The 13,400-nt window shown below is 42.0% G+C and overlaps 2 protein-coding genes across 2 annotated transcripts; both read right to left on the bottom strand.

The window, feature by feature from the left end:
- On the bottom strand, nucleotides 1–2,860 carry LOC121985516 (phospho-2-dehydro-3-deoxyheptonate aldolase 2, chloroplastic-like). The gene is made up of 5 exons (XM_042539016.1): nucleotides 2,285–2,860; nucleotides 1,917–2,194; nucleotides 1,067–1,343; nucleotides 739–984; nucleotides 1–466 (listed from the first exon to the last, which is right to left on the bottom strand). Exons 1-5 carry the CDS (start codon nucleotides 2,801–2,803, stop codon nucleotides 182–184), a joined length of 1,605 nt encoding a protein of 534 aa, XP_042394950.1. The 5' UTR covers nucleotides 2,804–2,860; the 3' UTR covers nucleotides 1–181.
- A 9,251-nt stretch (nucleotides 2,861–12,111) lies between these two features.
- Nucleotides 12,112–13,400, bottom strand: LOC121986970. The gene is made up of 4 exons (XM_042540892.1): nucleotides 13,393–13,400; nucleotides 13,025–13,262; nucleotides 12,611–12,756; nucleotides 12,112–12,283 (listed from the first exon to the last, which is right to left on the bottom strand). The coding sequence occupies exons 1-4, from the start codon at nucleotides 13,398–13,400 to the stop codon at nucleotides 12,112–12,114; spliced, it is 564 nt and encodes a 187-aa protein (XP_042396826.1).

Here is a 13,400-nt window from a genome sequence, read left to right as displayed (position 1 = left end):
TAAGTAATAAGTATCAATCTTTTATCCTTTTATTTCCACGTCAAGAACAAGCTTAACTTTAGGCTTAGATAAGTACCACAAATGCTTAGGGTAGTAAACGAGTTCATATCTCCTAGTGAGACCACATCTCCAACGAAAAAAAATATACATTTAAGTCCTCCCAACATACTGTCGTCCAACGTCACAGGGTGGGCCAAGAGTCCAACTGCTGGTGCAGCTTGAAGGATTTGGTGGCAATCCTTCTCTTCCGCAGTCGCTCAGCAATAATAAAGGCCAGCTCGAGAGACTGAGAAGCATTCAGCCTGGGGTCGCAGTGGGTGTGGTAGCGCGAAGACAGGTCGTCAAAGGTGACAGTGCGCGACCCACCGATGCATTCTGTCACATTTTGCCCGGTCATCTCCAGGTGCACACCTCCGGGGTGGCTTCCTTCTTGCTCATGGACGTCAAAGAATGCCCGGACCTCGGCCTGAGTAGGGAAATAAAACTTTGTTAGTACATGGAAGTGAAGCAATCTATCGGCTGGCTGTTGAAAGTGATATAACACTAAATAGATAATGCCTTGTGGGTGACAATATAATGAAGACTTAGACTAACCAACCACTTTAGTAGACTAGCCAACGTTTAACATCTAAAGAAACAATTCAGCCAATGAGGAAACAGAAGGGAATTGGAAATGGAAACACTATTAAAATCATTCAAGGCAGAAAAGAATCATTGAATTGGGTGGTGCGAATATACCAGAATTGAGTCAAAAGGTCGAGTTTTGAGTCCACAAGGGGCCTTGATGGTGTTCCCGTGCATAGGATCACTGACCCAAGTGACAATCTGACCAGCTCCTCGGACCGCCCGGATCAGATGAGGAAGCTTCACCCTCATTTTATCTGCTCCCATTCTTGTTATAATGGTGATCCTCCCGGGCTTGTTCTGGGGGTTGAAGATCTCAATCAGCTTCACTAGCTCCTTGGGGTCCATCTTGTCACTCACCTACCATTAAATGATAATTTAAAGACATGGAATTGATTAAACAGAAAGGCCTGCACGATCTAAACTCATCGAGTATGCTCACCTTGATGCCGAGGGGATTGGCAACGCCACGGAGGAACTCAACGTGTGCACCATCGAGTTGCCGGGTACGTTCTCCCACCCAGAGGAAGTGGGCGGAGCAGTCGTAGAAGAGACCTGAAGTGGAGTCCTCACGGGTGAGGGACTGCTCATAGGGAAGGAGAAGGCACTCATGGGAGGTCCAGAACTCGGTTGTGGTCATGATGGGGTGGTCCATGGTGAGCCCAGCGGCAGCCATGAACCCCAACGCCTCGTCCACCCGGTGGGCCAATTCCTGATACCTGTTCGAAGCAAGACAACAAACATAAATCACTAATTTTGATCAACTAGAACATGTTTGTGTGGTATACCACTAGCAATAGACTATGCAAGCCCATTTTTTTCAGTACAAATGGAAGATATTTTTTTTTTAAAGAAACGACAAATAGTGGGTATCTTTCGTCCAAGTAATCGTGAATCAATTCGATGATTGGAAATGCAAGCAAGGTGAACTTTGCAATGATGTGCATAGAGTTGTCGAGGTCAAATTTGCAATGATGTTAAGTAATTTCCGTCCAAGAAAAGGAATTGGAAAACAGTTAAGAAAGGTGGAAGTGAAAACCATGTTTTGCAACTTAGACACTGACAATAACAAAAATCAGCGTCTCTCTAGAAATAAAAGTTATTCCAAAACAGAAAATTTGCGAAAAGTTCAAAAGTTCACAATCAAAATACCTAACCAGTGAGACAGAAAGACGTAAATAAAAAACAGTCGTAGAAAATTGACAAAAATCGACTAGGGGGGCAACAAAAAATATTTTCAGGCAGGATGGGCAAAAAGCAGCTATCCCAAAAGGGGTTTGATGAGCGCTCACTTGTCACCCTGCTCGCTGTGCTCGGTGAAATCGAGGTTCCACTGGGTTACACGTTGCATGGCAGCATAGCCACCGGTGGCAAACGCCCGGAGAAGGTTGAGCGTCGCCGCAGACTGACAGTAGGCTCGGATCATCCTTTGAGGGTCTGGATTCCTTGATTTCTCGTCGAATGAATCGCCGTTGATGTTGTCCCCTCTGTAACTCGGAAGTTTCACCCCATTCTTCTCCTCGAATGGATCCGATCTAGGCTTGGCGAACTGCCCGGCCATTCTCCCCACCTAACACGACCACAAAAATAAAGATCAACAGTCCATTCTCCGCATCTGTTAAGATCTGAATGAAATCGATTACCATGGTTTATATCTTACCTTGATGACGGGCATCTGGCCGCCGAACATGAGAACGGCGCCCATCTGGAGGAGAATCCGGAAGGTATCCCTAATGTTGTTGGGGTTGAACTCTTTGAAACTCTCCGCGCAATCGCCTCCCATCAGTAGAAACGCTTTGCCAAGCGCAGCATCCGTGAGCCTCTCCTCTAGGTGGCGCGCCTCTCCAGCGAACACAAGCGGAGGGAAGTTGTCGATCGTCTTCAGAACCGACTCGAGCTCCACCTTGTCCGGATAAGCCGGCAACTGGAGCGCCTTCTTGGTCCTCCAACTCGCCACCGACCATTTCCCGAGTTTGTCCTCGGCGGCCAGGACCGCATCCTTGGTCTTGATTGAATTCTTGGCTGGTTCCGCTGCGTGGACGGCGGAGACCGGACGGGGAGAGATCCTCCGCGGGGCAGCGCGGACGAGCGACGGGAGTGAAGCGCGGAAGACTGCGTCAGCAGAGGCGGGGAGTGGCTGCTGGCGAGGGAGGAAAGAGGTGCCGTTGGCGAGCGCCATTCGTCCAACAGCAGAGATCAATGATCGGCCGGAAACCCTTCCTAACGAGAAGAGGAGGCGAGGGTTGAATTTATAGACAGGAGACGAAGCCCTCGTGGTTGGTGACAGATAGATAGTAGTTGGACGGAAACGTGAGGGTATTTTTGGAAAATCACCCAGACACTAATAAAACATATTCCAACTCGTTGTTCAAAAACTCACAATTGTACCTCACTCTTAGCGATGGCTGCAATTGTAATCCGTTGTCAATCATTTCGGTTTACCAACTCTCTTACCTCTGCGATTATTCGAATTAATTGTGGGACAATGATGGACAAGTACAAGTGTCCCCACTTTGGCAACGCCATTATTAGCTTCGTTCGTTTACTCGACCGCAGCAAATGCCCGCGCTAGATGCGAGTGGCCCCGCAGAGTCTCCTAGTGGGTACGTGAAAAAAAAGAATCCACCAACTGGTGTTAGGTGCAGGTCACGCACACAGCACGTCGGATGGACCATTGGGGCGTCACGTCCTAATTAGAAGCTGGTTCGGTGTGGGGAAGGGTTGGTGCGGTTTCTTTTAATGCAATATTCATCCAAGGAACCCACATCGTATTTGATTTATCGGTAGGTGAATAAGGAAAAGAAAGATCATTTATTTTCCAAAGTAATTAGATAAAAAATTAAACATTTAAATTATCAAAAAACAACAACTAACTCTTACTGAAATTGAACAATTATATTATAAATGTTTCACAAAGTTATGATGTAAATCCTTTAAAGCGAGATGTGAATGTGATTTACTTCATGTTTTTGCTTATAGTTTGTGGGGAAAAACGAAAAACCTTAACCAACCCTAAAATTTAGACCACCAACCACGAATTAAATTAATAAGAAAATGCAATCAATATATTTCACCTAACCGTCGAGGGGGTCATCGCTTAAAGCCACCATTTGACTGAGTTTAATTGTTAGTGTTTATACACAATATATTGACAACTCCAGTGGTAGAATGTTTTTCAACGATTGTGGTCGAGCGATTGCCATGTATTTTCTTTTCTGATTAAATTTATTAGGGGATGGAAAAGTAGATTTAGTCGGTGATGTGGTAAAATTCTACTGATTCAGTATAGTAAAAAAAAAAAAAATCATACTGTCCCTTGAAATTAAGGTGGACCAAAAGAAAATCAGATTCAGCTCAAATAAGATAAAAGGTTTGATTAAACTTATTTAGTGTACTCATCCCAAACAATAAAATTTGTCTAAAGACAAGACAACCATTAAGGCTTGATTTCAATCGCCGATGCTATTCTTGTCTCGATTCCGAAATCTAACATCCTCTTTACCTCAGTATTAGATCCTGACATCATTTATATTTCAATCTCAGATCCCGATAACCTTGGATCTCGACATCACCCAAGCCTCAATCTCAGTCGTCAGCAGCGTCCCTGTCTCAACCTCAGTAGACGACATCATCCGTATCTTGATCTCGGATCCCAACATCACTCAGGACTTGGTCTCAGTCACCAACATTGTCCATGCCCCAATCTATCACTGACATCATCCATGTTTCAGCCTCAATCCTGGCATCACCCAGGCCTCAACCTCAGTCACTTGCATTGTCCTTGTCTCAGTCACCGATATCATCCATGTATTCGCCTCAATCTTGACATCATCATACCTCAGTTTCAGTCGACAACATCGCACCTGTCTCAGCATTAGTTGCCGACATCATTTATGTCTCAGACTCAGATCCTGATATCTTGATCCCTCAGCTTTAGTCGTTGACATCCCCATGTCCCGACCTTAGTTGTTGAGTATCAAATCTCGGCATCGCACTTGGCTCAGCTTCAATCACCAACATCATCCCGGCTTCAGCCTTAGCCACCGACACCATCTTGAACTCACCCTCAGTCATTGATATTATCCCGATATCAACCTTAGTCGCTGACACCATTCTGAACCCGATTCCAACCAGTGACTACGGTTAAGATTTGATCTTATATCGCGACATCCTTTTTGTCTCAGCCTCAATAGCTGACTTCATCTATCCTCAAGGCCACTCAATATGGACCTCATTCCCTCATCCATAGATCAGGCTCACACCCTACGTTGGCTCAATGCCAACAAATGCGAATATTCCCGAACACATGATACCAAGTGAATGGAGAAGCGATTATATGGTTGTCAGATATGGTCTCTTAGATTTCCTCCTTCAAACACGTGATGCTTAGTGAATGAAGAGGCAGCTAACAGATGTCAGATCTGGTCCCCTTACTGACTCATATGAGAATGATGAAGGAGAATGCAATGTCTGACATGGAGATGCCCTTCTGAGAGCTATTTAAACCCTAGAAAAGGTAAGTGCAAGGGGATTATAGACTCTTTTTATCACGCCCCAAGAGTAAGGTTGTCCGATGAAAATCGGACAACACCTCCCTTGTAACAATGTCAATTGAAACCGGGATACATGACCACAAGACAATATTGTTGGTGCGGTTAGCACTAACGGTCTAACTCAGGTTTTGATGAATGACAAATCAGGTTAAGTTAGGTTTGTCGTGATCTAACACTCTGACCGAGTATGCAGGCGAAGTCCAGACAGGTCGACGGGCTGACCAGATGTCTAGCACGAAGTCCAAGCGGGTCGACGGGCTGACCGGACGCTTGGCGAGAAGTTCAGCTAGGTCGACGGGCTGACCGGATAGCTGGCGAGAAGTCCAAGCGGATCGATGGGCTGACCGGACGCTTGGCGAGAAGTCCAGATGGGTCGAAGGGCTGAGCGGACGTCTGACAGGTGAGTAAAGGTAAGTCACTGGGAGTGACTGTGAGGACGTATTCCCGGGAAGGGAACATTAGGCGTCGATCCGGCTTAGATCCATTTCGGATATCTAAGTCGAGATCGTGACTAGATTCCGATCTTGGAAAGACGGAATCTAAGTCATGCCTATTATATTGAACTTATAAACTGTTCTAACACTTTGTTTTGCAGGATATACATTATCTATTTACCTCGGGCTAACCTTGTTTTGTAGGAAAGGTGTTCCCTGGAAAAAGGTGGTCCGGGCGCCCGGGAGGCAACTTTATCCTGATCGCGTCGTCGCACGTGGAGCTCGCTGGTTGGACCTGCCACGTCTCACCAGGGCGACCGGAAGGGATCCGGGGCGCCCCGAGCCTCATATAAAAGAAGAGGCAGGGGTAGAGCTTCAACAACATCTAAGAATCCAAGATCTATTCCTCTGTGCTCTCGCGACGCCACGAAAAGCTTTCCGACTTAGTGCTGGTTTTGTCTTCATTCTATTGTCGGTATTTTCTTTCTCTATTAATTCTTGTACTTAAACTCTGTAATATTCGAATTGATAGTTGATCCGGTGGTACGGATGCGGGACCCCCTTTGAGGGGAGTCAACGCCACGTGGAGGTCAAAGGTCAGATGACCAACCAGAAAAGGGGGGACCGACCTGCCGAACGGGGTTTAAGCGGAATCAAAGACAACCCGACGGGGACTTGGGTTTCCGACGCTCATAGGGAATAGGGTAACCAGGCCGAGCGGGCAGCCTGCTCGGACCGAAGCTTAGAGCGGCAATGCTGTGAACAGTTAGCCGAGCAAGTGACCGAGAATCTTCCCGGTCAAACCATCACCTACGTCCGGTCGGATGTGACGTAGCCGCCGAGCGGCCGGACGCTCGGCGCAGGGACAGAAGAGGCAAACGGACAAGGGAAACATCGGGGAACATCTTCTGACAACAAGCGTGTTTGACGACTAACCCATACGCAGAAGCCTATGACGGAAGGTTCTACTATCCCATCAGAGAGGTGCTCGGACTGTAGCAGTATGGTGTCAGGCAAGCTCCTCTGACAAGCCCATACTGAGGTATGGTAAGAGGACACGTATTCGCCTCGGTATGTGTTCATAAGCCTTTCACAGCTCTATATAAGGGTCCTCACACTTCGCCGGAGGTACGCATTCTCTGATATTCGAAGCCACCTCTTCACAGTTTCCTCTTGCTTGACTTGAGCGTCGGAGGGTCATCGTCGGGAACCCCTTCCCGGCCCGACTTCCTTGCAGGTTCACCGGGGTTTCATACGACCGGCCGGAGATCCACGTCATTAGTTCGGAGAGCGCCACGTGCCCAGCATCCATCGATTCAGCGTTCGGACAGGATCAATAGTGATTGCCCATCGAAAGCGGTCAACGACCGCGGGTCTTGGAGTAGGAGTCGACACAGGCTCTGAACCAAGTAAAGTGAATTGTGTTAGCATTGATTTACTTTTCCGCTGCGTTTACTCCTGTTCGAACGTTTTTCGATATTCACCTCCCTCTATCGAACGTCTACGATCCAACAAGTGGTATCAGAGTAGGTACCACTCTGATTTGGTGCAACCACCAATCAGACAAGGGGGTGGTTTACTTTTTATTTTTTTTTTCGGATTTCAGTTTTTCGTAAAGATCCAAACTGGTATTATTACCTTTTTGGAAGTTTCTCTCCGTCATAATTAAATCTAAATTGGTGCAACACCAATTTAGTTATTTTTATTTAATTCTTCCAGCACTACTAATCCAAGACCAAGTCTTGGAACCTCTTTATATTTTTTGTGTGTGCAGATTAAAAATGTTGCAGATCGAGGGCTTCAGCACAGTGCGACCTCCCCTTTTCAACGGAGATTATTTCCCGTACTGGAAGAAGCGAATGGAAGTGTATCTCAAGACAGACTTCGACAAGTGGCTGAGCGTTACAAGACCCTACAAAATACCAGTAGACAGTTCCGGGAATCTACTGGATCCAGAAGATTGGACAACAGACTTAAAGAAGAAGGCATCAACAGAGAACAAGGCAATCAACACCTTACAGTGCGGATTAACTAGAGAAGAACTGAACCGGGTCGGACCACATAAGAACGCTAAAGAGCTGTGAGACAAATTAATCGAGCTGCACGAAAGAACGAGCGACGCTAAGGTAACAAAGCAAGACTTGCTTCTAAATAGAATATTTAACATAAAAATGCAGGAAGGAGAAACAGCCAGCCAACTTCACGCAAGAGTTAAAGATATTCTCAACGGACTCCACGCAATAGGACACCAAATGGAGAACCGAGACTTAATAAGGTATGCCTTAAACGCTTTTCCATGCAACAGCTTGTGGGTATCTATCGTAGATGCCTACAAGATCTCTAAAAACTTATCAAAATTAAAACTAGATGAGCTTTTCTGTGAATTAGAACTGCATGAGCAAACTAACGCCGGGGTCGAGAAAGGTGTAGCCTTACTTGCAGGGTCCCTCAAAAGAAAAGAAGAACAAGTCTGAACCTGAAGAAGATTCTGACCAGAACTCTGAAGATGAAGAACACCTAGTGAACCTGGTAAGGAAGATGTTCACCAGGAGGAAAAGAAACTTCAGCAAGAAGGACCTTCAAAAGATCAATTCTCCAACCGAATCAAGGAGTGTGACGTGCTTCGGATGCAACAAGAAGGGTCACTACAAGAACGAGTGCCCGAGATTGAAGATCGACAAACCGAAACCGATCAAAAAGAAGGCCCTCAAGGCGATGTGGGACGACTCCTCCTCGGAAGAATCGGAAGCAGAAGATCAAAGAATTTAGACTTAATTCTAAATAATCAAAAAACATGTTATAATAAAATCGAACTCGGATATAAGTCGAACTCAAATAAAACTTTTAAATCATTAATAACCTAATACAAACCAACAAATAAAGCCTGAGTTCCGAAAGCGTGTTTAACCACGCAAATAGGACCTAACCAATATTATATTCCTAAAGATAAAATATATTACATAAAGTCAAATAAACCAAATCAAAAACTAGAGCACAAACCCAAACCAAAAAATTTAAAATCTAAACATATTAGAACTCAACAAAATTTTCACCAAGTAAAATATAATTATAAAAGAAATAGACATAAATCGAAAACCAAAAATTAAATTAATGGTCATTAATTCAGGGGGAGGCTCCAGAATAGCTGACACCTCTAAAACTAACCTACCTGGTAGGGTAACCCTAACCAACCTACCCGACAGGGTAATTAGGATTAGTTAAAAAGGGTTCAAGTTTAACTTGAAAAATGGTACTGGCACTACAACAAAAACCCTCATAGACATCGGTTTTCCACCGGTGTCTATTACATTTTCGACCGATGTCTATGAAGGCGATGCAAAAGGTCTTTCATTTTAGACATCGGGTTAAAATCAGTGTAGTATCACTTAACGACACCGGTGTTCGAATCGGTTATTAACCGGTGTAGTATCACTTAACGACACCGTTTCATCAACGGTGTAAAACCGATGTAATATTATATGTTAATAACACCAGTTTTGGCAGTGGTGTACGACCGATGTAATATTAGTTAATGACACCGGTTTTGCAGCGGTGGAAAACCGATGTAATATCAGTATTTTTTAACAACACAAATTTGATTTTCGAAACAGTGAAAAACCGATAGTAACAAAAAAAATACACAAATATTCATAAATTACACAAATATTCTTCATTCAACAGTATTCATAAAATACACAAATATTCACAAATTACATAAATATTCTTCTTACAACAGTATCCATAAAATACACAAATATTCTTTTTACATCAAAAGCTAATAGATATCAGAATCAAGGTAGAACATTCTTTTAACAACACATCAAGGTAGAACATCGTGAGTCAAAAATCAAGCTGAGGCTACATTAAATTATGAGAATCAGAATCTGTTCAACTTGCTATACTGCTCCATTCTTCTTGCGCCTTTTATTTCCCTAATCTCACCGCTTTTCACCTTCAAATGCCTAGTTTTCTGAGTTAAAACATCCACTGTTCTAATTTGTCAAACAAAAGTATCATTTGGTCTACTTAACTACAGCAAAGAACAAAAACAGAAGAATTATACATGCTGCAGAAGTCCTAGAATATCACCATCAGAAAGAAATTGACATGGGACAATATACGCAATTTACATTCCAAGCAAATGCATGCATCATCCAAAGTTTTCAAAAATCAAATACCTTTCCTACTCAAATGTAATCTAGCATGCATTCAGCCCACTCGAACCGCACCTCATCAATTTTAACTCCGGAGTACTTGAGATAAAACACATAAATAATATACTAGTAAACAAAGACCAAAAATCATAGTTGAAAAAGTAGTAAGAGCACCAGGTAACAAGATGACTAATTTGAATGCTTAAAAAGAGACACATTCATCATTTATCTCAACCACATCATATAGTGATATATCTATCATTCCTGGGAACTATTTATCACTGAGAGTACATGGAAATTCAATTCATTAGTAGTCGACACAAATGACATAATTGTTTATCACTAAGAGTACATGAAAAGTAAATAAATTCCTCAGCAGCAATAAAGATGAGTAACATCAATTCATTTATATGATTTCCAATGATACAATAACATCAAAACAAGTTTTTATTTCAAGGGGAAAATAGCTAAAATGCTAACTAGTCAACATGAATTTCAACCATATATAGATGCAACCATATATATAAGTAAATAAATAAAAGAAAAGAAAAAAAATGCATCACATAAGAAAGTATCATGTTACTTACATTGATGGATTCCCATATCATGTTAATTCCAATATCGCAGTCGTATTTTCCCATGTTATATCATAGGAATATTCGTGTAAATGTCTTCTTCGGAATATATCAAACCAGCTGCACTTCATTAGTCTTAAATATTTTTTTTATTTACTCAAGAATTTAGTTTACTATATCATATATCCAGTATTAAGGGAAATTAAGAGTAGAACGTTTTTCTATAGAGAGAACACAACGCAGGCTCTATATGCTCCTACTACATCTTATTCGAAATGTTAAGTTGCTCCAAGGTTCTTGTAGTGCTCCAAACATGGAATCTTAGCAAACTCTTCAATCACCTGATAATTGAAAAGAATCAAACAATTTGTTACCTTCGGTTAGTGATCATGTTGATAGTTTTTCAAGTAGCACAAGTAAACAAGGCATGCTTACTTCAATATAATGCTTGCAATAAGGATCTTCAGTGGTTCACAAGGTATCAGAAAGTTGAATTTGCAGTTACAAATGAAGTAAAAGAATCATATTCAGCTATCAAAAGATAACTAGGTCCATGCTCTTAGAGAGAACCATACAAAACAAAATGAAAGGTTTCGAACATAAAAAAATTAAAAAAAAAATGTTAGCCATGCCAAGACTGAGATCACTCATCTATCTATCATTTCAACCTAATAAATTAGTTACTTTGGTTTTGCAAAGTCTCCCAATTGTGTAGGAACCTCAGTAGCTTTTATCCCAAGTTCAGAGAAGAAGAATAATAATGAGGAAAATCAATTTCTGTATTTACAACACTATTTTGATGTTAAATGTTGTTAACATGTTTGTTTAACGTTGTTGTCTCCTTGTTTAGGAGCATTCTTCATAGCCCGCATGAATTTTTAAACAAAATCATGTCTAGTACTGTTTTTCATTTTTCTTATTGATGGAATTGAACCCAAATCCATCGCTAAGAATTAATTTGTCTCTGGAGCACAAAAAATTATGAATTTTCATAACCTCAATCAAAGCATTAGTTTGCTTTTTTGTTCTAGCATCTAAAGCAAAAGAAAGTACATAAAGGATAGAGGATAAGGAATAACCATGACAAGAAACCAGGAAAATATATAATAACAATAGTCCTTCAAAGACAATGAAAATCAAGTAACTAACTTAAATCTGAAGGTGATGCGTAAGTTCGAAAATCTTAATAAAATACTTTGAGTGATGCCATATTGATAACAGGTAGTCAAAGATTGTAAACCTCAAATTTCATTCTCATGCTCTGATGAATCAAGGTATAGCAAGATTTTAAGATTTACTAACTACTAAACAAAAATATCATGAGGAAGAATCTATAGAAGTACCTGGACAACATGGGAAAATTCATTAAGGAATACATTTTGTGTGGCTAGGGACAGATGAGTGCAAGCCAAAACCTCCAGCATATGCTTGATAGCCAAATCAAGAACTCCAATAAAAGAACACCATGTAAGTAAATGGAAGGAGATACGGTCAAAAGCATCAAAGATAAATGCACAAATATACAAACAAAGCATAGAGAACTTTCCAACATTGTAGTGAACATGATCAGATATATAACTCCAACCATTTTCTCTGTAAACGAAGAGTGCATTCCTGTAAGCTCGAATCGCATGTTGTCTCTACATTTTACAGAATGAATGTTTTACAATTAGCACATAAAACTTTGAACATGCTTTAAATATCTGAGACACAAGTTTCAATATGAAGATGAATTTGACATGCAATCGAGTACCTGATCAGAAATGTAGTATCAGTTTCCAGACAAAACAAGATGAAAACCATACTTGCGTAACATTGGTGGGATGGAAAGCAAATAGCAGTAGGATGCTTGTTCAAGCATCACAGCTGCATGCTTCATGCTCACAATCATTCGAACTTTTTTATTCAGCTTTTTAGTTTCACAAATCTGTCCAAAAACAGCCCTAATTAATTCCAAAAAAGTTTAGGATAAAGTATTTAGACATAATACTTCAAATGTAGAGAGATAAAAAAGAGAGAAATTACAAAACCGTAAATTGGGCGTGATGGCCACTTACCACTAGAATTGGCTTCTTAGATTAGATATCTTCTGGAAAACAATTTTATCAACACTGAAGTTGTGACACCAGAATCACTAAAGCTTGAAACAAGAACTGGCGACATAACAACAAATGGGAAGAGAACAACAACGAAGATCGTAGCAATTTTATCAATTTACTGGCATTTGATTAGCCACAATTTGATGAAAAACACATTGCTCCCAATCCAACCTCAAAATGGATACATTCTTGCAGCCGTTGGGAGGCTTGAAAAGCTTGAGCTGTTCTTCCACAAGTTTGGTTTTCGGTAATCCAGCATCAACTGCTATCAATTTGCATGAAATCCTCCCGTTGGGACTGTTAATTGGAACATCATCCTAAGCGACAACGAAGAAGATCAGAACTAATCATTTTGTTCCAGACAAAAACAAGTTAAATCTAGACCAATTCTGAAAGAGCAGATTTTTGTGAGGATCAGGGACTGCCCTGATCAAGTCAGTGATACAAGCTCAAATGAGACTGGAAGAACCATATGTAAAAATGGAGGAAAAAAAAGTAGATTCAAAGAACAGATTTTGTTGTATCAGTTTGCTAAGCGCAGTTTTGAACTTGGAACCCAAAATCGAGCAATCGACCTGCCTATCCGTGAGCTACGCCATAGGACTCAAAAATCGGCCCGGCGTTGAAGATGGAACCCTCAAACGCCATGCCTTTCTTAGGGTTAAATCGGCCGCCTATGTCGCCGCTCCATCGCCTGCCTTGAACGTGCATCGCCTCGTACCCCTCCCCCTCGAACCACCGCTCCTGCTCCAGGTGGCAGCAAAGGGGGAGCCGTCGGAAGGGCGCCGACGAAGGCGAGGTCGTGATTGCCAGAGAGGTAGATCTAGCGCAGAAGGGGAGATAGCGGGAGGGGAGGGATAGGAGGAAGTAAGTCGATGCCCCTTCTGTGTACGAGCTCCTGGATCTCGGTGCTATTCTCTCTTCCTTCGGATTCCCTCACGTTGCCGACCAACCGTGCCAT

The sequence above is a fragment of the Zingiber officinale genome, chromosome 5B, assembly GCF_018446385.1.
Source record: "Zingiber officinale cultivar Zhangliang chromosome 5B, Zo_v1.1, whole genome shotgun sequence".
NCBI classification, from domain to species: Eukaryota; Viridiplantae; Streptophyta; class Magnoliopsida; order Zingiberales; family Zingiberaceae; genus Zingiber; species Zingiber officinale.
The sequence above is the reverse complement of the archived record's forward strand: the minus strand, read 5'-3'. Positions and strand labels throughout refer to the sequence as shown.